Genomic DNA, 25,859 nt, shown 5'->3' on the forward strand with positions numbered 1-25,859 from the left:
GCTGGAGTGCCACCACCTTCTCAACAACCTTCCCCATAAAGGGAAGGTTTGAGACTGGACGATAGTTATTAAGTACGGCTGGGTCCAGGGGGGGCTTCTTGAGGAGGGGGCGCACGAGCACCTCTTTATAGAGAGTTGGAAAAATTCCCCTCCCCAAGGAAGCGTTGGTAATCTCCTGGACCCAGCTCCGTGTCACCTCCCTGCTGGCCGAGACGAACCAGGAGGGACACGGATCCAGTAAACAGGTGGCGTAACTCACAGATCCAATGGCTTTGTCCACTTCATCAGGTGTCACCAGATCAAACTCTTCCCAGACATGTGGACAAATACGTGCCCCAGTCACCTCGACTGACTCGTTGTCAGTCGACTCTGTTTCCCAATTGGAGTCGAGATCGGCCCGGATCTGAGCGATTTTATCAGCGAAAAACGTGTTAAAATCCTCGGCACTGCTCTGCAAGGGCTCCCCAACTCCCCCCTGATTAAGAAGGGAGCGGGTCACTCTAAACAGAGCGGCCGGGCGGGATTCCGCTGATGCAATCAAGGCGGCATGGTACGCACATCTTGCCGCCTTGAGCGCCACTTTGAAAGTCTTAATAAAAGTTCTTACAAGTGTTCGATCAGATTCAGATCTACTCTTCCTCCATCGCTTCTCTAGACATCTCTTCTGGCGTTTCAACTCCCGGAGCTCCTCGCTGAACAATGGAGCTCTATGGGGTCTAGCGCCACGGAGAGGTCGCAAAGGCACAATCCGGTCAAGAGCCTCCGCTGCGGCCTTGTTCCAGGCCTCCGCAAGAGACTCCACCGAACTGTGGACGAGTGCCTCTGGAATAACCCCAAGCGCCGTCTGAAAGCCTTCTGGGTCCATCAGGCGTCTGGGGCGGAACCTCTTAATTGGTTCCGCCTCCCTGCGGGGAAGGATTGGAGCCAGGAAGTCAAGCCGTAGTAGGAAATGGTCTGACCATGACAAAGGCAAAGCTTCTAAGCCCCTTAGTCTCAGACCATTACTCAATTGCTCGGAAAGGAATACCATGTCAGGTGCGTGCCCTCCCTCGTGAGTCGGACCCTGTATTACTTGAGTCAGGTCCATGGCTGTCATGGTGGCCATGAACTCCTCTGCCAACCCAGAGGTTTCGCCGAGTGACGGCAGGTTGAAGTCCCCCAGGACAATAAGTCCGGGGAACTCCACCACCAACCCGGCTACCTCCTCGAGTAGCACAGGCAGGGCTTGTGCCACGCAGCTGGGAGGCAGGTACGTGAGAAGCAAGCCCACCTGAACCCCTAAGTCCAACTTCACAAGGAGGGACTCGCAACCTGCAATCTCTGGAGCAACGAGCCCACGCAGGCAAAGGCGCTCCCTGGCTATAATAGCCACTCCTCTCCCCCTTCCCTGGGGTCGAGGTTGATGCCATATCTGAAACCCGGCTGGGCAAATTTCCGAGAGAGGAACTCCTCCCTCCGGGCCCAGCCAGGTTTCAGTTACACATGCCAGGTCGGCCTCCTCATCCAGGATTAAATCCCGGATGAGGAGAGCTTTATTTACCACCGACCTGGCATTGAGCAGCAGCAACCTGAGCCCAGGGCCAGAGTTACACTCATCACCAGTGCCCTGGGTTGAGCTCACGGAGCCGGAACAAGGAATAGTTATTAGACAGCGATCCCTTGTTCCCCTGGAACGGCTAGCTCCGTGGCTCCTGCCATATCTGCCTCTCCCCAGCAACACCAGGATATTCCGACCCTCTGCCACCCCAGAGATCAGTGCCCCCTCCCCTCCCGCCTCTCCGGCGTCAGGTGGCCCAAATATCTCATTCATACTATTTCCATTCATCCCGTCCCTGGCATAACCCCACCCACTCCAACCATCGCACTCATACCAATCATTCATCCCATACACGTCATTGCACCCACTCCAATTATGCATCAGTTAAACCCCCCCAATTGATTAAAAATAGATTAAATTAGCAATAGATTAGTGTACTAATAAAATATTACAAATATATAGGATATAAAATTATAAGTCTAAATAAGTTAATAAGATAAAAAGTTAATAAATTAATAAGATAGTATAAAAATATAAAATATAAAATATAAAATCAGATCTTAATTAATATCAATCATCAGTCAATCAACCAATCCAGGTCCGAAATCCTCTATAGATCTTCCATATAGTCTTAGAATCTTTATGCATTGTAACCCACCCAAGCAAATATCAGCTGCATCATATGCAAACTTAGTTAAGTTTGTTACTGTCACTATAGCCAAAAGGTTCATTTATTTAAATTCCCCATAGCAATATACAGTACTTGGTGCATACAAGGCTGTTTATGAAAGTAGTTACGTTGTGGTTAGCTCTGACCCAGCTCCTGCCCCAAGGAATGTGCAGGTGGATGTGGAGGAAACATCCACATGCCGCAGGCCTATTTTGCTCCCGATGGAATCTGCCAACGAAGCCTCCTCTGACCAAGGAAGCGTGAGTGACAGGGAAGAGGGGAGTTTGGCAGACAGCCCAGGAGGAGATCAATCATCTGTATCCTCCTTGGATTCTGAACAAGAATTAATGACACATCCACGCATGTGTAGAGTGATGCATAGAAGACAACAACTGAAGGATTATTACAAGAGAAAATGAGGCCACCTGTGGTTGGGTGGCGCTGCTGTAATTAGTGCTACAGATAAAAGTGCAACCTGGTGTTTTAGCCTCATGGCAGTTTATCTGATTCATTGTTTCATCAAGATCGTGGTTTTTGTGCTGTTCAAGATTGTGTGTGGACTCTCTAGACTTTAGAATTGGACTCAATTTCCCAGTTATTGGGTGAGAAATTGGATTGCATTTAACCTGTGCCTTGTGTGTACCAGAAAATCCCTTTGACATTTAAAAAGGGAGCTGTTTCTGTTTTTCTGTTTATAAAAACTTTTGAGCTTTCCTTTTATCGTGTGGTGTGTGTCTTCCTGGACTAATTACCCTGTAATTACGGACAGTTGAAACATGCCGGCAGAACAAGTTACATAGTAAGTTGTCGTGTTATTATTTTGCAGAAGCTGATCCATGGGAAAGCAAAAATATTTAAAGCTATTACATGTATGACTATCTATCAAATCTCACAGTCCAAAAGTAAAATAATAATAATTGTGCTGTAATAATAGTATCGCAGAATGAAAAGTAATGACAAGATTCTTGAGAGGTCAACAATTCATAAAATATGTAAATGATAGAGCTAGGCACTAATTAAGTGAGCATTACAGTAGTCTGCTTTTACTGCGTTAAAATCCGTTTCATTTTACAAAGAATTCATTTTTGATTCTCCTAATTCTTTTTAACCCTTAGTGATCAATAATAGTAAGTCTGATTGTTCAATGGTATTTAAACAGTCAAAAGATGGTGGGTTTTCTTTAAAGATAACCAGCATCTAGAATTGCACCTAGAAACCATATCAGCCAATGTAGTTCACAAATCAGTGCTGCCACATAGGCATTCTGAGATGTGTCCATTACTCTTTGCATCTCTGCTTCTGGTCTTACTGTAATTTCTGAAAGGTCTTTCAGAGTAAACACACACACACACACTTTAGAATTGTGAGATCACAAAGGGGCACTTGATTATCTGGAGGATCTCTTGAAGTAGGCACAAATGCAAAGACAATTCCTTAAGCTCATGCCCCAACGGAGGGCAATTTGATTTTTAATGGAGGCAATTGAAACCTTGTTTAAACCAAATTAATGGTCTTTTAAGAAGTTCACTTTTTAAATAGTAAGAATTATATATCATGGGGGAGGGGCCATCAGGATTTTAGAGATGCTTAGATGGGTCATGGCAAAAAAAAGTTGGGAACCACTGGCGTGGATGAATCTCTGCAAAGGCCTTCTTCACCATAGTTGTCACCTGTTTTTTGAGCAGGAAATGTGAATCCAAGAAACACACCCACACCCCGGCTGCCCATTAGTTTCAAGTGGGGAAATACATTCCCATCCAAGCGGAAGACGGAGAATTCCCAGAATTGGGGGATCCAAATACGCTATCAAGTTAGAGCCTGAGTCTGTTTCTCCCCACTAGACTTGCACATCCTCACTGGGAGAGAACATCAACAGCACTGCTTGGAGGGGCTTAGGGCAAAACCTACAATTAGGTATCAATAATATATTGATGGTACCAGGTCCTAAACCAAAGGGCTCCTTCAGCACATCATGAGGTTTCAGATTGTACAACTACTCCTATTTATGACTTGAAAAATAATTTAATGCTACTGTAGTTTTATTAATACAATATATCAACAACAATAGCAATAGTGGATAATTCCTCAAGCTTCAGGATTCACATGGACTAATTTGTGGAATTCTGCCCTAAAATGATAGATGATCTCTCCCACCTTTTTTGTATAGAAATTAAACAGAGGGGTGAGAACATCATGCCCCAAGGCCCATCGCCAGTGAAACTGGAAACTTATTAGTGCTTTAATATGCATATTCTCAGATACCTAATTTGTATGATTATAGTTGCAGATCAAACACGGAGGAATCAGAATCATAATTGTACTCCCCAAAGGCACATTATTCCTTTTTCAAATGTGTCAATAAATACTTATTATGAACTAACACTGAGCCAGTTTAGGCTGACAAATCCTATTGCCTGGAGATATTTATATAGAAACTTGGAGAAAGCATTTTTCCAGGACATCAATTTTAATAGTATCATATAAAATTATAGAAAATTCCCATGATAATTTATCTCCAATTAGTATGAAGAACTAAGTTTGTTAAGAGCTAGAAAATCATTAGCAGGTTTTTTAAGTTTATTTTTTTCAGTAAATTTGTCATTGCCTATTTTCTTGCTTTTTACAGCTGAAAACCTAAAAAGCTCTCAGCTTTATGTTTGTGTTTATGCTTAGCATTATAACAGATTTCACTATTTTTCAGCATCAAGCAATTAACCTTTATTTATCTGTATCTTATCTGTTTTATGATTAATAGCTTGGGCATATTTTAATAAATGACACACACACACACCCAAATCTGAAATTGAATTATCACTTTCTATAAAAAAGATTTGAAGTGTTTTCATGTTGATCTTTGTGTAACCAGGTCATTTTCATGGACTGAGATAAAAACAATCAGAAATAATAAAATTAACTTTTTATTTTGAAGGCCTTTTGGAGAGTGAGCAGCAAAGACCGAGAAAAGAGTTACTAGGCATTTTATTTTTAGAGTTTATGTGCCTGATATTAATGCAGTCATAGCTCATGAAACTGAAAACAAATGGTTGAAGTACTATACTCATATTATGCACTGGCAAAATCTAATAAAATCTATTGCAGCTGTTGCCGAGGTCTATTTCTCTTGACATCTTAACTGAAACACATTAAAAGAATGTTTCAAAGACAATGGCATCTGCCTTCCAATGAAGGTGGCAGCTTGTCTGTCTCACACAGATTGAAAGGAAATGTACCGTCATGACAGTCAGCATTCCACCCAAAGTGTTCAGTTCAATTATCATTCTATGTGTCAGTATGCTGCACACACTCTTGCTGATGTCAAACAGGCAACAGTGTGTAGCTTTTAGGATAGTATTCTTAGCTTGAATAGAATAGTGTGAGTGTGCTTGTGGTGAACAGGGCTTTGACTGAATTTCTCATATCCTGCACAAAATGTACTAAATGTGCTGGTATTATCCTTACCACTTGTATGGAATTTGCACCTGGCACAGATACAATTATGTTAGGTAATCTGGTAAGTGAAAAGTACTAAGAGTATGATCAAATCAAATATTTATTTCATTGTAATCCAGTGTAAAGTGGGTAGGATACAATCAGTTTAAGGTGGATTAAATAGGATTAAAAAGCATAAAAGATATATCAAAGCCTAATTTAAAAAAGAAAAAAATATCCTAAACATATATGTTATGTTTATATAAAACAGGAGTCTAAAAAAAATCTAAAGGGATGGAATCCAAAAATATATATGTTCTGCTATATTTACCTAATGTTGCTATTCCTCCAGATTTGTAATATGTGTGAAATGAAAGAAAAACATTATTGATGAAACTAAGGTTAAGGAAAAGAATACATAGATCTGGATGTAAGTAATCTGATCTTGGGGAGCAGATTTGATGAATACAGTGTTCCCTCAATTTTCGCAGGGGATGCGTTCCGAGACCGCCCGCGGAAGTCGAATTTCCACGAAGTAGAGATGTGGAAGTAAATACACTATTTTTGGCTATGAACAGTATCACAAGCCTTCCTTTAACCCTTTAAACCCCTACATTACAATTTCCCATTCCCTTAGCAACCATTTAGATTATTACTCACCATGTTTATTTATTAAAGTTTATTTAAAAAAATATTTACTAAAGGCGGGCGAAAATTTGGCGATGACATATGATGTCATCGGGCGGGAAAAACTGTGGTATAGGGGGGGGAAACCACAAAGTATTTTTTAATTATTATTTTTGAAAAACCGTGGTATAGACTTTTCGCGAAGTTCGAACCCGCGAAAATCGAGGGGACACTATATCTTTGTAGAGTGATGAAAAAGTTAAAATCATATCCAAAAATATAAATTAGTATAATTTAAATTGTTCTGGTTGTGTATGAAATAGAAATCCATAGGTTGGTGATAGTTGCACGCTGTGTTCCAGTGAATAGCGGTAATGTAATAATCGTAATAGGGGGGGATTACAACATTCAAAATTATAACACTTTGAATGCAATTTGCTCAGACATTAATAACAATGATATTTATTAACCACATAAACGAACAATTGCTGCAAAAAACAATGAAAGTCTTATGTGTATGTAGAGATAAAAAACAATTTAGAGTTAAATGATAAAGGCAGATAAAATGTAGGGTAATTCTGAGAGGAATAAAAATTGTTTTAAAAGTACATGAGAGTAAAAAAGAATTTCCATCAGAATGCATGGCATTAAAAATAGAAGTGATTTAATGATTAAATGATTTGGGATACAATTGAAGGGAAAGAATGGTGGAAGGAGTTAGATATTTATGATTTGTTCTTCAGTAAATTATTGAGAAATACATATGTAGTAAATATTAGTTAATTCGTGTGATGCAGTAAAAAGAGTAAGAATCTGAAAATTAATGTATTGATTTCACCTAAATAATTTGTCTATTTGGTAAATGTTTTCTTAAGATGGAACAATTGTTGGAAAAAGAGGAAATATAAAAATAATGGATAATATGTGATCTGTTGTAAAGAATGAATATTTATTTATTTATTTTATTTATTTATTCGACTTGTATGCTGCCTAATCCCAAATATATTGTCAAAAGCAATACTTTTTATTTATAAAAGAGTGTTTCTGGACTTGTTTTCTAGAAGTAGTGAACACAAGAACAAGGGGACACAATCTGAAGTTAGTTGGGGGAAAGATCAAAAGCAACATGAGAAAATATTATTTTACTGAAAAAGTAGTAGATCCTTGGAACAAACTTCCAGCAGACGTGGTTGATAAATCCACAGTAAGTGAATTTAAACATGCCTGGGATAAACATATATCCATCCTAAGATAAAATACAGGAAATAGTATAAGGGCAGACTAGATGGATCATGAGGTCTTTTTCTGCCATCAGTCTTCTATGTTTCTATGTTTCTAAGTATGTCAACTGGGCCTGGTATGTCAGGAGAAACCTAAACATAGTTGAATACAGAAAACAAAAAAGCATACAGTCCGAAGATAAGACTGACTGAAGGTAGAATAAAAAGGAAAGCAAGTACCGTAAGCACTACAGAAGAAATGCTTTGAAAGGTTCTGGTTAGAAAGAGAATGAATGAGTATAAAATTGAGTGGGTGAAGAGAAAGGAAAAAAGAGGAAGCCATAATTGTTGTTGATATGATTTGGAAAAAGAGGTGAGAAATTTAAAGAACAAAATTAATAACTGAGAACCAGTTTAGTCTAAGGTGCTGAACTAGAAACTGGAAGACTATGAGGTCTTCTTTCGATCATGTGAATAATTTTAGGCCAGTCATTCTCAACCATCCTACCACATAGGGTTATTGTGGAGAAAATAGGTGGGAGCATTCTGCATCCAGCCTTGAGTTGTTAAAATAAAGATGTAATATAAATGTTGCTGTTACGATCTTCCTTGCTTCTCAGATGTTCTGAAGAATCACCAGTGTTTCAGAGCAAATTTAGAAGATGGAAAAAGGTTTAGGGAAGAACAATTCGCAAAAATCAATTCCCTTCCATCTAGGTTTAGTATCTCTTATTACCGTAACTCACGGGACATGCTTTACCTCTTCACCATAGGTATAAATAATTTCCTTCTTTTGTTTGTCCTAGCTTCTGGAGAAAACAAATAACTTTTTTGAGGAATCAGATTCAACATCAGCAAGAAGTCCTTTGCATTTAGCTGTAAGTATAGGTTGGGCGAAATACTGTTCTAATAAGATCAAATAGCCTTCTGTTTCTTATCTAAAATATACTGGTGATTATTTATGATGAGACTTCTTTTCTTTGAGGCATATCCAAGTCTCCCTAGCCAAATTCAAAGCCCAAGATCCTTAAGTGAAAACATTGTGATTGCATGAAAGCTAATACAGTACTTTCTAAAATAGAAGCCTCTTCTTAGAGATGTGGAAAGAGTTGAAGTCAGTTTTAGTTAAGCTACTTTGGGGGCTGATATAAATATGCTCTAGTTAGAATAACAAATTCAAGAACCGTGTGAAGGTTTATTTCTTTACTATGTTCAAATTATTCATGTAAGGAACATCTACTATAGTCTGTAACTGCTCCGAGTCTCCGGTGAGGGGCGGCATACAAATCTAAATAATAATAATAATAATAATAATAATAATAATAATAATAATTTAAAAACCATTGGAATTGACAAAATCTCCATCTGTCAATTGCGAAAGGCCGCTTTACTGAGATCGGCAAACATAATTCACCGCTACATCACGCAGTCCTAGGTGCTTGGGAAGCGCCCGACTGGTGATGAAATACGAAATCCAGCATAATCTCGTTTGCTGTGTTGTACTGACATAATAATAATAATAATAATAATAATAGTAGTAGTAGTAGTAGTAGTAGTAATAATAATAACAACAATCTTCAATTGGATGAAATTATGCATCTCACGGCAAAATTTCATTTATTTATTTAGTCAAATGCGAATTGGTAGTATACAAAGATATAAGAATGTTTATATACATAATACTAGTTAGAGAGAAACATTAGGACAGGGGACGGAAGACATGCTGGTGCACTTATGCACCATATGTTCAAAAACATTTTGAAAAAATGTTTTCGACCAAAATTCCTCACATGGGCTAACTAAGTTTATAGTTTATTAGATTTGTATGCCGCCCCTCTCCGAAGACTGATATTTTTTCAACATCCCTGGTCATTCTAGTTCTTTGTTTAGTTGAGGAAATATCTCTGAAATGATGATCCGATGGGCCACAGGTCCTCTAGTTAATATTAAATGCAGTTTTGTGCACTTCAGAATTAATTTCAGGACATCTGTCCAGCTGCAGCTCTGCATACAATCACAGTTAGAGAAGCTTAATGACTGCGGCCTTGGCTTAACTATCATGGTTTTCACACTTATGGCCACATCCATTTAACGATTGCCTCAAAAAAGTCATAAAATTAGCAAGCAGGTATATGGCTGATTCCATGAGGTCGTAACTTGAGGACTACCTGTAAAATACTTACTATGGAATCTGAGAAACTTTTGAAGGTTTAAATTGAATTGTTTATATACAGTAAGTTATTTACAATTAATTTTCCCATTGCTAAACTACCCCCTCAAACTGTCCCAAGGATTTTTTTTGCAAAATAGTCAGCCAATATTCATTACCACATGTACAGAAGTAACCCCCCCCCCAAAAAAAAATAATAATATATGTACAGCTTCCATTTTGCTGTGATTATATAAACTGATTAAAACTTTTCCTTCAACCTCTGGTCCAGCTGACTGGCTGCGGCATCTACTTTGCCTTTTATCTGAGATTTTATCTTAGCTTTTTTTTTGGAGGGGTTTTTTAGAGATTGTACTTGTTGATAGTTCTTGGATTTAAGTATTTATTAGTATTCCATTTCTCTGTTTTCTTTCTTGTTTGATTTTATATGCTTCCCAGAGTTCTTTTGGATTGGTGTAGGTTATAATTGTTTATTGGTATATTATTGGGATGAGTACCGCCCCCTACAGTTGGAAACAACTAGCACATATGTGCAAGGGGAACATTTACCTTTATCTTAGGTTATAAAAACATTTATAAAAAATTAAAAAAATGTTTGTCACCCAATTCAGATTCTTTTCCATTGGAATGCATGTATTACTTATTTCCAAAATTATTCTAAATTCATTTAATTTGTAATAGGTTAAAACTCCTACAAGGTTAGTTTATGTAACATCTTTTAAAAATGCAATTTCAGAGAAAAATCTGGAAAAATATAGTTTATTTTGAAGAGATAAATAACACATTGTGAAACGGGTTTCACAAGCCTAATGAGATTTCTTAACCATTCAGTTTTCATATTAGGAGAAAACTTGGTGTATTCTCAAGTGTTTAGACTCAGTGAAAAACTGCTGGTCTTAAAGACCTCATTTTATTTCCTAGGCCTATAATGGTCACCATGAAGCATTAGAAGTACTGCTTCAGTCACTAGTAGATCTAGATATTAGAGATGAAAAAGGACGTACTGCCCTGGATCTTGCTGCATTTAAAGGACACATGGAATGTGTTGAAGCGCTTATCAACCAGGGTGCCTCTGTCACAGTGAAAGATAATGTCACACAACGAACCCCACTCCATGCCTCAGGTAGGTGAGATGCTATTATTTTGATACATTAATTACAGTTAAAAAAGAATGGCATGCAGAAAAGCTCATGGAGATATCAGCTTTGACAGAGTTTGGTTACTCTTTAAACAGAAAAAAATCTTACCTCTTTAGAGTAGGGGAGAAAACTGTAGCAAAAATTGCAAACTGCAATTTACATCTGTTCCTGCTAAGGTCACTTTGTATATTGTATGACCTCAGAGTTCTACATAATAATTCAAGTTGAAGAGAGAAACAAATTATAGCAATTGTAGAAAATTACTATTTCACGTGAGTTCTTCATGAATAAGAAAATATAAGAGTGATAATTTCCCCTAAAATCCTCCTCCTTTCTTAATGAGTTATGCCAAAGATTATTTTTTACTAAATCTCCAAAAATGAAGAAATAAAGTAAGTGCAACTTCTTACAGGTAGTCCTTGATTTATTACCACAATTGGAATGAGGAATTTCCTTCGCTAAGTGATACAGTTGATAAGTGCGTAATCCTATGATTGTGCCCAATTTTACGATTTATTTATTTATTACTTAGATTTGTATGCCGCCCCTCTCCGAAGACTCGGGGCGGCTTTTATGATCTTTTATGCCACAGTCATTAAGCAAATAACTCTGGCCATTAAGTGAATCACACTGTTATTAAACAAATCCAGCTTCCCCTATTGACTTTACTTATTGGAAGCCAGCTGGGAAAGTCATAAATGGTGGTCAAGTGACCCACCTCAGGACCCTGCATCCATCATAAATACATGCCTGTTGCCTAGTGCCTGGATTGTGCTTACATGAGCGAGGGGATACTACAATTGTAAGTGTGAAGGATAAACTTCTTTTTTAGTGTCACTGTAACATCAAATTATAGCTAAATAAATGGTTGCTAAATCAAGGACTTACCTGTATTCCCAAAACAGAGACTGTGTTTGACCGGCCAACTACAGTGGTACCTCTATTTACGAACTTAATTCATTCCATGATCTTAAGTAGAAAAGTTTGTAAGAAGAAGCAATTTTTCCCATAGGAATCAATGTAAAAGCAAATAATGCGTCTCCCCGCCTTTTACAGCCCTGTTTCTTCCCAGGAGATTCCTAGAGAGGCCCCACAGAGGCTTCTCCCTGCCTTTTCCAGTTATAGTTTCGGAGGCAAAAAAATCTTGAACACCTGGTTCTTATCTAGAAAAGTTCATAAGTAGAGGCGTTCATAGGTAGAGGTACCACTATATAGTGAATCATGATCCTTGACACTTATTACCAGTTCATCAAATTATCATGATTTATTGTGGGATTGAGCAATAATATGTTTACAGGTCTTCTGATCCCTAGTTGTGCATGATCATTTTGTCTAACCAAATGGTACCCCAACATTTCATATTTCACTGAAATGAAAAAAAAGTTTAGCATAACCACAATTGGATTGGCATGTGAAGTTCCACTCAAGTTCTAGTCTTTAAAACAAATGGCTAGGTTCAAAATTCTGCCCCTCCTAAAGCAGACCCTCAGTTGGTGATGTCAGCATGCTGTGAATTAGATCTGTTTCTCCTCTTGAGTTGTGCTTGCTGTTAGGCATTTTGAATTGAGATCAGCACATTACTTAATTTTACTTATGCCATAGTTTAGAACTGATTATACCGTATATTGCCATTTATTTTTGCAATAGTTAACAAATAAACCAAGTACTGTATATTATTTTGTATTGAAATGAAACATTGTCTTAGCATGGCCTAATAGAGACCTCTGTTGGCTAAAAACAGGCTTACATTGTCCACCAATAACAGTTGAAGAAGGCCATATTTGACTATAATTAAGTAGGATTTCTTTATAGCAGCAACTCAAAATTGTTGCTGCTGCTGTTTTCCACATGTCTTTGGATGCTACTGCAGTGTTGAAAACAATCTTGAAAAATGTGATGCATATAGAAAAATATGAATGTCATTTCTCAATTCTCTATTTTCTCATCCTATCAAAGACAATATGTATTTTGGTTCTTCTTCCTAACGGCAGTCAATATGTTTGGAGACTACACATTAAATAATTACATTATTAATAAATATGAGTTAAATCATCAAACTTCATATCTAAATTTACTTCTTATATTAAAAGATGAACTTCAGGACTTAATATATATAGAGAGATATTTTTCTTTCTTAATGGATTATTCAAATATATTTTCTCCTAAATATAACTTGATACAAGTTTGACTCTTTCATTGCTTTTATTTGAAAAACATGTAAAGTATGTCCTTCCTCTTTATAGTCATCAATGGGCATACATCATGTCTACGGCTTTTATTAGAAGTAACAGATAACCCTGACGTAGTGGATGCCAAAGGACAGTAAGTTTGTTTAATTTTGAAATTTATAATTTGCGTGACTTTGGGATCATTTCAAGCAGTAGCACTCAGCTATCAATCGTGGCTATGTCCTCACTCAAGGATGTTCAGAAGTTAATTTAATATCTTCTAATTAAGGTAACGATTGCCTCCCCACACCATGGCTAGCCAATTAATGGTGCTGCTATCAGTCCTTCAGCTAATAACACTGGAGTCAAAGAGGAGAAAAGCAGTTGGACACAACAATTACAGCTGTAAGAAACTGGTATGAGGCAAGAAATAGAAAACACAAAAAGCAAATTTGCAGCATCCCTAAGGAAATGAGATTATAATTGGTGTTGTGCTGCCAATGTATGTCCAGTAGATGTTTTCTGGGATTTCTGCTACAAAAAGCATTCCACTCCATGCCAGATGCCAGAAGTGTGTTCTTTATTTTACATCTTAGATAAATTGTAGTGAGAATGAAAGTTTGAAATGAAGGACTCTAGGAATGCAGACTGAATGTATCTCCTAGTATGAACCAGAATCTTGAAAGATGATCCTACTCTAGATCCCTATGACTCACTCTTTTTGGACAAAGTTCTTGTATATGTGATTATTTCCTATAATGTAAGCCAGAAAAGCCAGCCAGGAGACTTTGGTCAGACCCTTTCTTTTAGCCTAGCACACATCTTTTTTAGGGTTGTTGTGTGAAAAATAGGAGGAAGGAGGAGGATTAAAAATCTTTGTGCATGTAGGAAAATAGCACATATTTCTGTATGCAGTGAATCTCTCTCTGGCTTCTCCGTGCCTCTTCTCGTGAGAACATACCAGGGGTGAAATTCAGCAGGTTCTGACAGGTTCTGGAGAACTGGTAGCCAAATTTTTGAGTAGTAGTTTGGAGAACTGGCAAATACCACCTCTGGCTGGCCCCAGAGTGGAGTGGGAATGGAGATTTTGCAATTTCCTTCCCCAGCCATGCGCATCAAGCCACATCCACAGAATCAGTAGGGAAAAATTTTGAATATTGCCCCTGGAACTGTGAATTGCTGAAGGGCAAAAACATTTTTTTCCTCTAGATTTTATAAATTGACTCTGATACTACTGCAGTGTGACAAAGAATTAAAATCTAGAAGCTGGTTCATAAATATAGCCATGTGTTATGGGCAATAGGATAGAATGGAACTATCACAACTTTTCATCTATCCATTTCCTCCCATAACAGACAAATTCAAAATGGACAAGCTGCCAAATAGATATGGGAAAATGTTTTTATGTAGATTCTGGCCTGTTCCATAGATTGAACTTTACATTTATTTATTTTTTTCAAAAATAAGGTTAAGATTTAAGCATAACCTTTTACATATACAGTACATGATTCAGTGATAATATGGAGGCTTTTTTAAATGCAGTCTCATTTCAAGATGAAATATTAGCATTTCATTTACTATGATTAGCTATGGATTTATTTTATTTATGTATAGTATTACTACAATATTTTGATTTCTTTTTAATTAATGGTAGTGGGAGATGTTTGGGATAGAAATTTAACATACTCTTTTATTTCCATAATTGTAGATTGCTTTGATGTCTATTCCTTTTCATGTTTATTTTAGAGTTAAGAATACCCAAACAGAAACAATTAAGTTAAGAGATGCAGCAATAGGTAAAGACAACTGATTAGAAATAAACCTTTTGCTGCTCGTTTTTAGATAACCCTCCAATATTATCAAATCTAGCTATCTCTGGCAACCTTTATAGTAACTAATGGATATTACAATGGTTGGAGAAGTGGCAAATATTTTTGGATAATACATGGAATAAAGTCACAAATCAGGAATATATGATGATGGTTATGGACCTCTCATTTTTTAGAACTCCGCTGATGCTAGCTGTGGCTTATGGGCACATAGACGCTGTTTCTTTGTTACTTGAAAAAGAGGCATCCGTTGATGCAGCTGATATCCTGGGATGTACTGCTTTACATCGAGGGGTAATTTCTCATTTTTATCTAGTGTCTCTGCTGTATATTTTTTAAATGGCACTTATGTCTAATAATGGTAGAGAAGAATACAGAACACTAAAACTGACTTTGATGCTAACATATATTGTGTGAGTCTGTGAATGCAAGCTGCTTAGGATAAGCAACAATGATCTGCAAATCTTTGCTAGAAACTGCTGTTTTAGATATCTCAATTAGTTCTTAATATTTTTAAGCAGTAAATTTATAAAAGAATGGATATGATTGGAGAAGAAAATATGACAAAAGCTGTGCAGTCCACAGTTATATAGCACTACCCTAAAGGAATTGTTTGGTCATATTTAGAGTTAAATATATGTTAGCATTGGGAAAGATATCAGAAAACTGCCTTTATGGAGATGCAATAAATTTTCTTAGGTAGAGAGAAAAAAAATTGATAATCTAAATTTTAATTGGTTATTACTAAGGCTTTAAAGTTTTATGATGATTAGAAAAAAGACAGTCCTTTTGGAGGGGGCTTTGCTCATAGCTTTACATATAGGTTTTGTCAATAATCCTTCAACCAAAGCACAGTGGATTCATAGAAAGATTGTGTATGCCTACCGACATATGTTGATGTATTTATCTAATTTTATAAGTTGTTCCACTACATTTCAAATTTAAATAATGAAATACTTGGAACATGTTTTTCAAAGATGCCTCATCCACATATTTATTTATTTAATTATTATTGTTTTCAAGTAGCCCAATTTTTAAATTTTCCTTATATTTTCAAGAATGCATGGAGAAAAATTAAAATAATTTCTAGCAGTTCAGGATGCATCATCACCAAAAATATTTTAATGTTTAGAGTATCTTGTGGAGGGGGCACAATCTGAGGTTACTTGGGGGGAAGATCAGAAGCAACATGAGAAAATATTATTTTACTGAAAGAGTAGTAGATGCTTGGAACAAACTTCCAGCAGACATGGTTGATAAAACCACAGTAACTGAATTTAAACATGCCTGGGATAAACATATCCATCCTAAGATAAAATACAGGAAATAGTATAAAGGCAGACTAGATGGACCAGGAGGTCTTTTTCTGCCGTCAATCTTCTGTGTTTCTATGTTTCTAAAAAGTATTTCTTTTCATTAATTTTTTAGAGAAGACAGTATTCAATGTCCAGGTTCCCATATATGCAAGTTACTAAAAAAAAATCTTTGTCACTGACTGCCCATATGGAGAAACAACCAAAAATCTTTCCAGAAACAACCCAAATCTTTATGATTAATATTTCAGACAAACTTTTTCAGTTATTTGTTTATATCTATTTAGGATTGTTGATTATCTTACATAGCTTTATGAGAGGAAAGGCATATTTTACTAAAATGAATCTAATTTTTAAATTTTATTTGAAAAAGATTATGGCAGGGCATGAGGAATGCATTCAGATGCTGTTGGAACAAGAAGTATTAATTCTGTGTAAGGATGCCAGAGGCAGGACACCTCTACATTATGCAGCAGCTCGAGGACATGCCACATGGCTGAGTGAATTAATGCAGTTGGCACTTTCAGAAGACTACAATTTTAAAGATAATCAGAATTATACACCATTGCACTGGGCTTCTTATAACGGTAATCTTTTATGCCAAGCAGATATTTATTACCGGCTATTAAGTTTGGTATGGAAATTGCATGCAAAGGGAGATAACAGGCCTTCTAAAACAATAATTGTGTCTTGTTGTATCATTAGAGATTTGGCACCATTCCCAGATCAACACAATGTCTATATGATCTGCATTGTCTCGATTTGACAGCTGACCCAATTTCTTGCGAATGGTCCAGTTTTCAATCTGACACTGAAGCTCTAAGCAGTTTTTCGGTTGGTCGGAATTTCCCCTTCCCTGCCATTGTGTTGCAATAAAGCAAGTCTCCAGGTTAAGAAAGGCCCATCTTAAGGATGACGACCTATAGTTAAGTTAAATATTCAGTGGTTCAAGTTAAATTCACAATAGTTCAATTCATTAGATCAGTGTTTTTCAACCAGTGTGCCGTGGCACACTAGTGTGCCGCGAGACATGGTCAGGTGTGCCGCAAAGCTCAGAGAGAAAGAAAGCAAGAGAGAAAGAAAGCAAGAGTGAGAGAGAAAGAAAGCAAGAGAGAGAAAGAGAGAAAGAGAAAGCAAGAGAGAGAGAGAGAAAGAGAGGGAGGAAAAGAGAGAGAGAGAAAGACATAGAGGGAGGTAGGGAGGGAGAGAGACAGAGAGCAAAAAAGAGAGGAAGGAAGGAAGAGAAAGAAAGAGGGATGGAGAGAGAGAGAAAGAAAGAGGAAGGAAGGGAGAGAAAGAGGGAGGGAGAAAGAAATAGAGCGAAGGGGAGGAAGAGAGAGAGAGAAAAAATTTTTGTCCAAACTTTTTTTAGCCGCCCCCCCCCTTCCCCCCGCTCAATGTGTCCCGGGGTTTCGTAAATGTAAAAAATGTGCCGCGGCTCAAAAAGGTTGAAAATCACTGCATTAGATCATGCTACTTAGACAGTATGATACAATAACGCTCTTCTGGTTTATATACAAATTTGATTTAAGGACAGACCGGACATTCTTAAACTGGGGACTACTGTATATGTATTTTGAACACACCGATGCTTTGTATTGAGCAATAAAATGGAATTTTGGCCCTTCCAAACAGCAGTCCCAATGACTTTTTTATATTACCAAATGAATAAAATGATTTATTTTTTAATAAATCCCAAACAGCATATGCAGACTATCTCAGATTTAGTAACTTGTATCTTCAGTTCAACCACTTTGGAGAAGTTTCTTCTAGTCAGCATGAGCAATACGCTGACTTGAAACAGAGGACACAATTTTGATTCTGGATAAAGTATCTTCAGAGAATCATATCAAACTGAATGATGACACATTTTTCTTTTGACATACTAAGCATTTTTAAATTTGTTTTGGAACTTGAAATTATCATCTCATCCCTTACAGGAAATGAAAACTGTATAGAGGTACTTTTGGAACACAAAGCTTTTCGCAACTTTCATGGGAACGCTTTCTCTCCATTGCACTGTGCGGTGTAAGTAGAAATAGAAATAAATTTCCCTTCCTATAGCCTAGGCTGTGTGCCAAGTTAAACTGGAATTTAAAAATAATAAAGCTTTGAGATACTGCTGTTTTTATAATTTCAGTCCCCATTCCACTCATGCACACAGTTACAAGCAATTAAAATTCCTTCTCAGCAAATTTCTCTACTAGGAAATGAACCATTTTTATTATAATTTATGTAGTTTTCATTGCCAGTTTTTCTGCAGCACAAACTTTAATTTCAAATTGTGCTCTGAGGATTTTAATAAAAGCAAAAGTAAAAATAGTTGTGACCTGAACAGAACATTCATGAGACATGGTTATAATTATTTTCATTTGTTGCCTATAGTACAAAAGTGGTTGGCCATTACTTTAAGGCTAATATCCATAGCCTACAGTCCAATATTCTCTTTTGATCACCCATCCAAGTATTTAATGGGCACAGATCAGAAATAGGAAAAAGTCTTGGGACACCTTGCACATTAATTCTAATAGAAACTTTTGAAGTTAACTCATGACAACTGAGTAGGCATTTGATTACTAGAAATAAATTGTAGAACACTTACTTAGTGACAGTGATGTTGTTTGATTAGTGATACTATCTTGAGAACGCCCAATCTCTCTTCAGTCAATGCCTGAGGATATTATTATCCTTAATAATACTGATGTAATCAAAGTACATCACATGCTTTTTCAGTATTTAGCTCCCTTGTCTGTAAGTGTATTATTGTGGCTTTGTCTGTTATTGCTGCTAAGTAGCTATGAAAACAGCCTTCCAGATTGCTAGAGTTACATGAATAGGAAATCTATAATAAGAAACAAACTTAAATATATATATTACCTTGCTTCATTTTTTAAGGAAGTAATTTCACACATTTCTGTTAAACATTATAGCAGGTATATATACAATATGTGATATGTATAAAGGGGAAAGTGTATGTACAAAGAAAAAAGAAATGTCTTCACTCATGTTTTGATTCCCCCTCTGGTCCCATATGCATTTATTGTAATTTCTGAAAAAGCAAGTGGAGTGTGGTTTGTGTGCATTAGTGGTTCCTTGTTCATGCATGTGAACATATAGGCAGTTCTAAGGAGAATTATGTAAAGATCAGTGAACCAATTCAATTAGGATTTATAAATTATACATGCTTTACTGGGCAAACTATGCTATGGACAAAGCTATAAATCCAGGCTGCCAAAATTCTGGACTGAAGTATAATGGCGAGCCTATATTGAAAGTAAACCCAGGGAAATCCAGTTGAATAGTGCTATCAGATTAATGAAATAAATTACATGGAATTAATAGTATCCTTCCTTAACAGAATAAATGATCATGAAAATTGTGCTTCACTACTCATTGGGGCATTTGGTGGTGGCATTGTTAATTGCAAAGATGAAAAAGGAAGGTAAGAATTACTTTGATGAAATAAGTTTATTAATTTGTTTTATTTTTAATGAATTATAGTTCTATTTGAAAATGGCGGCAGCAGTTGGCATTAATGTATTAATGAAGAAGCCTTTCATCTGTCAGTAAAATGAACAAAAAACATTTTAACAATGTTTTCTCCTTATTGAGTACCCCGTGGCCAACTTACCTCACCCAACTCTTCAAAGGGGATTGCTAGAGGAAATAAAAGGATCGGGAGTCTCCATTCCATTAATAAAGATTTCCACAAAGTCAAAGACATTTGCTTCAGTGAAGAAATACCAAATTGATTGTATTTAATGGGTTGAAATAAAACTAGTGAACCCTTTAAAAGCTGGGGTTACCAATTTCATAGATTAGATAGATAGATAGGTAGGTAGGTAGGTAGGTAGGTAGATTAGATTAGATTAGATTAGATTAGAAGATAGATAGATAGATAGATAGATAGATAGATAGATAGATAGATAGATAGATAGATAGATAGATAGATAGATAGGAGTGAAAATCTTTCATTCTACTGGATCCAGAGAAGGCTTCTTGAGGAGGGGTCTCACCACCGCCTTTTTAACGGTTGTGGGAAGAAACCCTCAAAAATGTGTTAACTAAAGTCTGAAACCAGCCTTGTGTCACCTCCCTGCTGGAAACCAGTACAACAAACAAGTAGAAGAATTCATTTCTCCCACAGCCTTGTCTACCTCCTCAGGAGTCACAGTTTCAAATTCATCCTATATAATAGGACTAAGACTTGCCCCTGTCATCTCGGTCGGAATTGCCCAATCAGAGTCCAGGTCCATCCGAATCTGAGTGATTTTATCCAATCGAAACTGAGCAAACTCCTCAGCTCTACCCCACAGGGGCTCCTCCATTCCCCCTACATTAAGGAGGGAATGAATTACCCTAAATAGGGGGGCTGGGTGTGAATCAGCAGATGCAATAAATACGGAAACGTGAGCATTTTGCCTCCCGTATCGACACTAAATAAGTCCTAATAAAGGCTTTTAAAAGTGTTCAGTCAGATTTAGAGTTACTGGTCCTCCAATGTCGCTCTAGACATCTCTTTTGGTGTTTCATTTCCCAGAACTCCTCAGTAAACCAGGGAGCTTTCCTGGATCCATCGCTGTAGAGAGGTCGCACAGATGCCTCCCTATTCCAGGCAGCCACCAGGGACTCGGCCAGATTGTGGACAAGTAGTCTGGTATCACCCCAAGCTCCTTCTGGAATCCTTCAGGGTCCATTTGGTGTTGGGGCAGATCCACATAATCGGCTCCACCTACCTGTGGTGGGGAGTAGCATCCTAAAGTCTAACCTCAGTAGGAAATTATCTGACCATGACAACAGAAAAGAATCTATACCCCTTAATTCCAGATAATCTCTCCACTGCCCCGAGAGGAACACGAGGTCAAGTGTGTGTCCCCACCCCATGAGTTGGACCCTGAACTACTTAAATCAGGTCCATGGTTGTCACGGAAGCCATGAGTTGCATCTGAGGGATCACCAAGTGATGGCAAATTGAAGTCCCCCAGCACCATAAGCCTGGGGAACCACCAACCTAGCTACCACCACTAGCAGTGCAGGCAGGACTTTTGTAACACAGCTGGGAGGCATGTACATTAACAACAAGCCCAACTGAACCCCTGAGTCCAGCCTCAAGAGGAGCGACTCACACCAACTATCTCCAGGGCAGGAATCCTATGAGGATAAAGATTTTTCCAGACAATGACTGCTACTCCACCACCCATTCCCTGGAGTCGCTGCTGATGTAAAACCTGAAACCCATCTGGGCAGATCTCTGAGAGGGGAACACCACCCTCTTGGCCCACCCAGGTTTCAGTTATAAAGCCCCTCCCTCTTCCAGAATTAAATCTTGAATGAGGTTTTTTTTTGTTGAAGACAGACTTGGCATTAAGCAACAGCAGCCTGAGGCCAGGGCCCTGGCATCCCAAGTCACCAGGTATACGAGAGGAGTCAGAACAAGTAATTGCTTTGAAACAGCAAGTCCTAGTTTTCCGAAAGCGGCCTACCCCTTGCTCGCCATATCTACCTCTCCCAGTTCCGACCGTAATGCTCCAGCTCTCCAAACTCTAGAGATCTCACCCACATCTACGGGGCTCCTCCTTCCTGGCAGGTCGGGCTCCCCACTCATACCAAGCGGAGGGTTATATCTGGGTCCCCATCTGCTTCAGTTTACACACTCAACAGAGGGGCTCCATTCATTCATTCTTCCTGAAACTCAGTCACTCCCAATCCATCCCGACACTCTTTCCACACACACACACACGCACACACCCCACCCCAAGATAGAACCAATCTGTAAATTAAAACAAAATGATAAAGCAGGATAATTAAGAGAAAATGATAAAATTCGTATTATAACTGCAACCCTAGGTGGCATGAGAGGGTAGTCTATAGGGAAGTGAATTTTCAGAAAGAAAACACCACCTTGATATGGACTGTCGTTAGAACCCATAATTGGGGCTTGTCAATGAAATATGTCCTTTCCAACGGGACCTGCAGAATGCTGAACCTAGTTTCCTCCAACTGAGGGAGAACAGGCAGGCTCAGATGGAGGAAACAAACAGACTCCGCAACAAGCAAATTCTACAATCTTTCTTATGGGTTTCCTGAAATCTGCCAAAATACCCAAACTGCCCCTGGGCTACTCCGAAGTTACTCACGAAGGGAGATAGATGTGTCATGGAGATGCCATTGATAACGCATGGGACAAAACTTCTCCACTCATCCGTTGCTCCCTGCTGGTTCCTGGCTTGTAAGGAAGCCAGTTTAGGTGGCGTTGGCCGAGAGTTTCTTCCCAGTTCTAAAACCAGTTATGAAGCCAAGTTTTTGTGACTCCGGCGTTGTCTTCCCAGCAAGAGAAGGAGGAGGGCTCTTTCTTTCCAAATTGTAAAAAGCCAAGATGCCGGCTTAGGTGGTAGCATCAGAGAACTTCCTCCAAGGAAGGCTCAGATGGGGGGGGGGGGGGGGGTTTGACAAACAGGGGATGCAACAGGCAAACAGTTCTTTTTGTGTTTCTTCTTCTTTAATTCTTCCACAAGTCTCTTTATGGATTTCCTGGTTCTGCCAAAATCCCTAAGCTGTCTCCTCTCATCCCCTTCTCCCCAGCTGCCCCTAGGCTACTCCAAAGTTGCTCACGAAGAGGGGGGGGGGGGGTGATGGAGATGCCACCGATAATGCAGGGGACAAAGCTTCTCCACAGCTTCTCATTAGCTTGATGCTAATAATAATAATAATAATAATAATAATAATAATAACAACAGCAACAACAACAATAATAATGTAGTCTTAGTAGTCTAACTAGTCTAATGACATGACATAAGAAGAGCTGAAGAGAAAGGGGAAGGGAAGGATAGAGTTTATTGGCAAGTGTGTGATTGGACACAGGAACTTGTCTCTAGTGTATAACTTCTCAATCAGGATGTAGAACATAAATCATACTGGTAATTACAATCACTAATCATGAGATACAAACAAGTGATAAATCATAAGATAGGAGAAGATAATAGGAAAGATGAGAAGATGAGAAAGAATGAAAAATGAAAATGAGATGATGAGAAGGATAATAGCAATACAGTGATCCCCCGCTCGTTGCGAGGGTTCCGTTCCAGGACCCCCCGCAACGAGGGGGTTTCGCGAAGTAGCGCTGCGGAAGTAAAAACACCATCTGCGCATGTGCAGATGGTGTTTTTACTTCCGCAGCGCTAGCGAGGAGCCGAAGATTGGGGGCGGCGCGGCTGTTTTAAAACGTCGCCGCCGGCATGGGGGGCTTGCCAGCACCCCCCGGACCCCCAACCCGGGTTTGGGGGGCTGCTAGGAAGCCCCCCATGCCGGCGGCGACGTTTTAAAACAGCCGCGCCGCCCCCAATCTTCGGCTCCTCGCTAGCGGGCAGGCAGGCGGCTCGCTCTCGCCGCTTTCCACCTGAGTCCTGAAGCGAATTCGCTTCAGGACTCAGGTGGAAAGCGGCGAGAATGAACGGCGTGGGCGCGGGACGCGCGAGCGAGCAGCGGACAAGCCGTTCGCTAGCGCTCGCTCTCGCCGCTTTCCACCTGAATCCTGAAGCGAATTCGCTTCAGGACTCAGGTGGAAAGCGGCGAGAATGAACGGCGTGGGCGGGCGAAGGGCGGGCAGCAGCGAGGAGTTTGCGTGGGCGGTGGGGAAACTCCTTGCTGATGCCCGCCACTCGCCCTCCCGCCAGCAAGAGGGGGAAGACCCAGGGAAGCCGCCCAGCAGCTGATCTGCCGGGCGCCATCTACGCATGCGTGCCCATAGAAAAAAAGGGCACGCATGCGCAGATGGTGTTTTGACTTCCGGGTTCAAAAATCGCAAATTACCCTGTTCGCAATGGTCGGGGACGCAATAACCGGGGGATCACTGTACAGTGATCCCCCGATCATTGCGAGGGTTCCGTTCCAGGACCCCTAGCAATGATCGGGTTTTAGCGAAGTAGCGCTGCGGAAGTAAAAACACCATCTGCGCATGCGCAGATGGTGTTTTTACTTCCGCAGCGCTAGCGAGGAGCCGAAGATTGGGGGCCGCGCGGCTGTTTTAAAACGTCGCCGCCGGCATGGGGGGCTTGCCAGCACCCCCCGGACCCCCAACCCGGGTTTGGGGGGCTGCTAGGAAGCCCCCCCATGCCGGCGGCGACGTTTTAAAACAGCCGCGCGGCTTCCCAACTGAGTCCCGAAGACAAACGTCAAAGGCGAACTTCCGCGTTTGTCTTCGGGACTCATTGGGAAGCCGCGCGGCTGTTTTAAAACATCGCCGCTGGCATGGGGGGCTTGCCAGCACCCCCCGGACCTCCAACCCGGGTTTGGGGGGCTGCTAGGAAGCCCCCCATGCCGGCGGCGATGTTTTAAAACAGCCGCACGGCTTCCCAACTGAGTCCCGAAGACAAACGTCAAAGGCGAACTTCCGCGTTTGTCTTCGGGACTCATTGGGAAGCCGCGCGGCTGTTTTAAAACGTCGCCGCCGGCATGGGGGGCTTGCCAGCACCCCCCGAACCCGGGTGGCCGGGCGAGCAGCGAGCGAACGGCGGGTGGCCGGGCGAAGGGCGGGCGAAGGGTGGGCGAGCGGGTGCTGGGGGGGGCTTCTCGCCCTCCCGCCAGCAAGAGGGGGAGCGAACGGCGTGGGCGGGCGAAGGGCGGGCGAGCGGCGCGCGCGCGGGCAGTCAGCGGACAAGCCGTTCGCTGGCGCTGCTCGCTCGCGCTTCCCAGCTGAGTCCTGAAGCCAATTTGCTTCAGGACTCAGCTGGGAAGCGGCGAGAATGAACGGCGTGGGCGGGCGAAGGGCGGGGCGAGCGGCAGCGAGGAGTTTGCGTGGGCGGTGGGGAAACTCCTCGCTGATGCCCGCTGCTCGCCCTCCCGCCAGCAAGAGGGGGAAGACCTAGGGAAGCCGCTCAGCAGCTGATCTGCCCGGCGCCATCTACGCATGCGTGCCCATAGAAAAAAGGGCACGCATGCGCAGATGGTGTTTTTACTTCCGGGTTGCAAAATCGCCATATAGCCATTTCGCAATGATCGGGATCGCAATACCCGGGGGATCACTGTACCGCCTACTATGCGGATAAACATCTTTAGCCTAAAATAGCATTATGGGAATTAGGTGTTCAGCAGAGTGATGGCACATAATACTGTTGATAATTAGTGCTGAACTCAGCTAAAACCAAGTATTGTTTATCTTCATAAAGAATTCTTCACAGAAATTTTATAATAAAGCTTTGTCTGTTGTGGCTCCTCACTTTGGAAAATCCCTGTTCCTTTTATTTTATAAGGCTCACGCTTATCTCCTTTTAAGTAATTATTAAAAATCTATCCTTTTTCTTTAAGTTTTGAAGGACTCAGATTTACGTTGCTATTGAGCATCCCTGTCTTTTTGTGGCTTTTGTTCTGTGCTGAATTTTGTTTTATCTGTGAATAATATTTCATTATTCTAAATAATAGTATATTTTTTCCTGAAATATTAGATTAAGAGATTAATTAGAAATGAATAAAAATAAATCATGGGAATAATAAATCACTCAATTAGTCAAATGTTTCTATGTTCCATTTTTTCTTAGAACTCCTCTTCATGCAGCAGCCTTTGCTGATCATGTGGAATGCTTGCAGCTACTTTTAAGTCACAATGCACAAGTTAATGCTGCAGATAATTCAGGGAAAACTCCACTTACCATCGCTGCTGAAAAGGGGCATGTAGGCACTGTAGGTAAGGAATTGCTTTCTAGATATCTAGGTATGTCATTGTATACAATAGGTCTATTTGTTAGGTAAGAAAAAGCCATCT

At 39.9% G+C, this 25,859-nt stretch overlaps 1 protein-coding gene across 7 annotated transcripts in view; it reads left to right on the top strand.

Moving 5' to 3' along the window:
* ANKRD44 (ankyrin repeat domain 44) overlaps window positions 1-25,859 on the top strand; it is a 183,258-nt gene that overhangs the window by 141,545 nt on the left and 15,854 nt on the right. For all 7 annotated transcript variants that reach the window (XM_070732107.1, XM_070732109.1, XM_070732102.1 and 4 more), the window contains 8 exons: window positions 8,290-8,361; window positions 10,575-10,776; window positions 13,036-13,114; window positions 14,966-15,083; window positions 16,476-16,689; window positions 18,043-18,130; window positions 19,461-19,544; window positions 25,636-25,781. In XM_070732107.1, the coding sequence (XP_070588208.1) occupies window positions 8,290-8,361; window positions 10,575-10,776; window positions 13,036-13,114; window positions 14,966-15,083; window positions 16,476-16,689; window positions 18,043-18,130; window positions 19,461-19,544; window positions 25,636-25,781 (1,003 nt within the window). The remainder of the gene's footprint in view (window positions 1-8,289; window positions 8,362-10,574; window positions 10,777-13,035; window positions 13,115-14,965; window positions 15,084-16,475; window positions 16,690-18,042; window positions 18,131-19,460; window positions 19,545-25,635; window positions 25,782-25,859) is intronic.

This window comes from Erythrolamprus reginae, chromosome 1, assembly GCF_031021105.1.
Source record: "Erythrolamprus reginae isolate rEryReg1 chromosome 1, rEryReg1.hap1, whole genome shotgun sequence".
Taxonomy (NCBI): domain Eukaryota; kingdom Metazoa; phylum Chordata; class Lepidosauria; order Squamata; family Dipsadidae; genus Erythrolamprus; species Erythrolamprus reginae.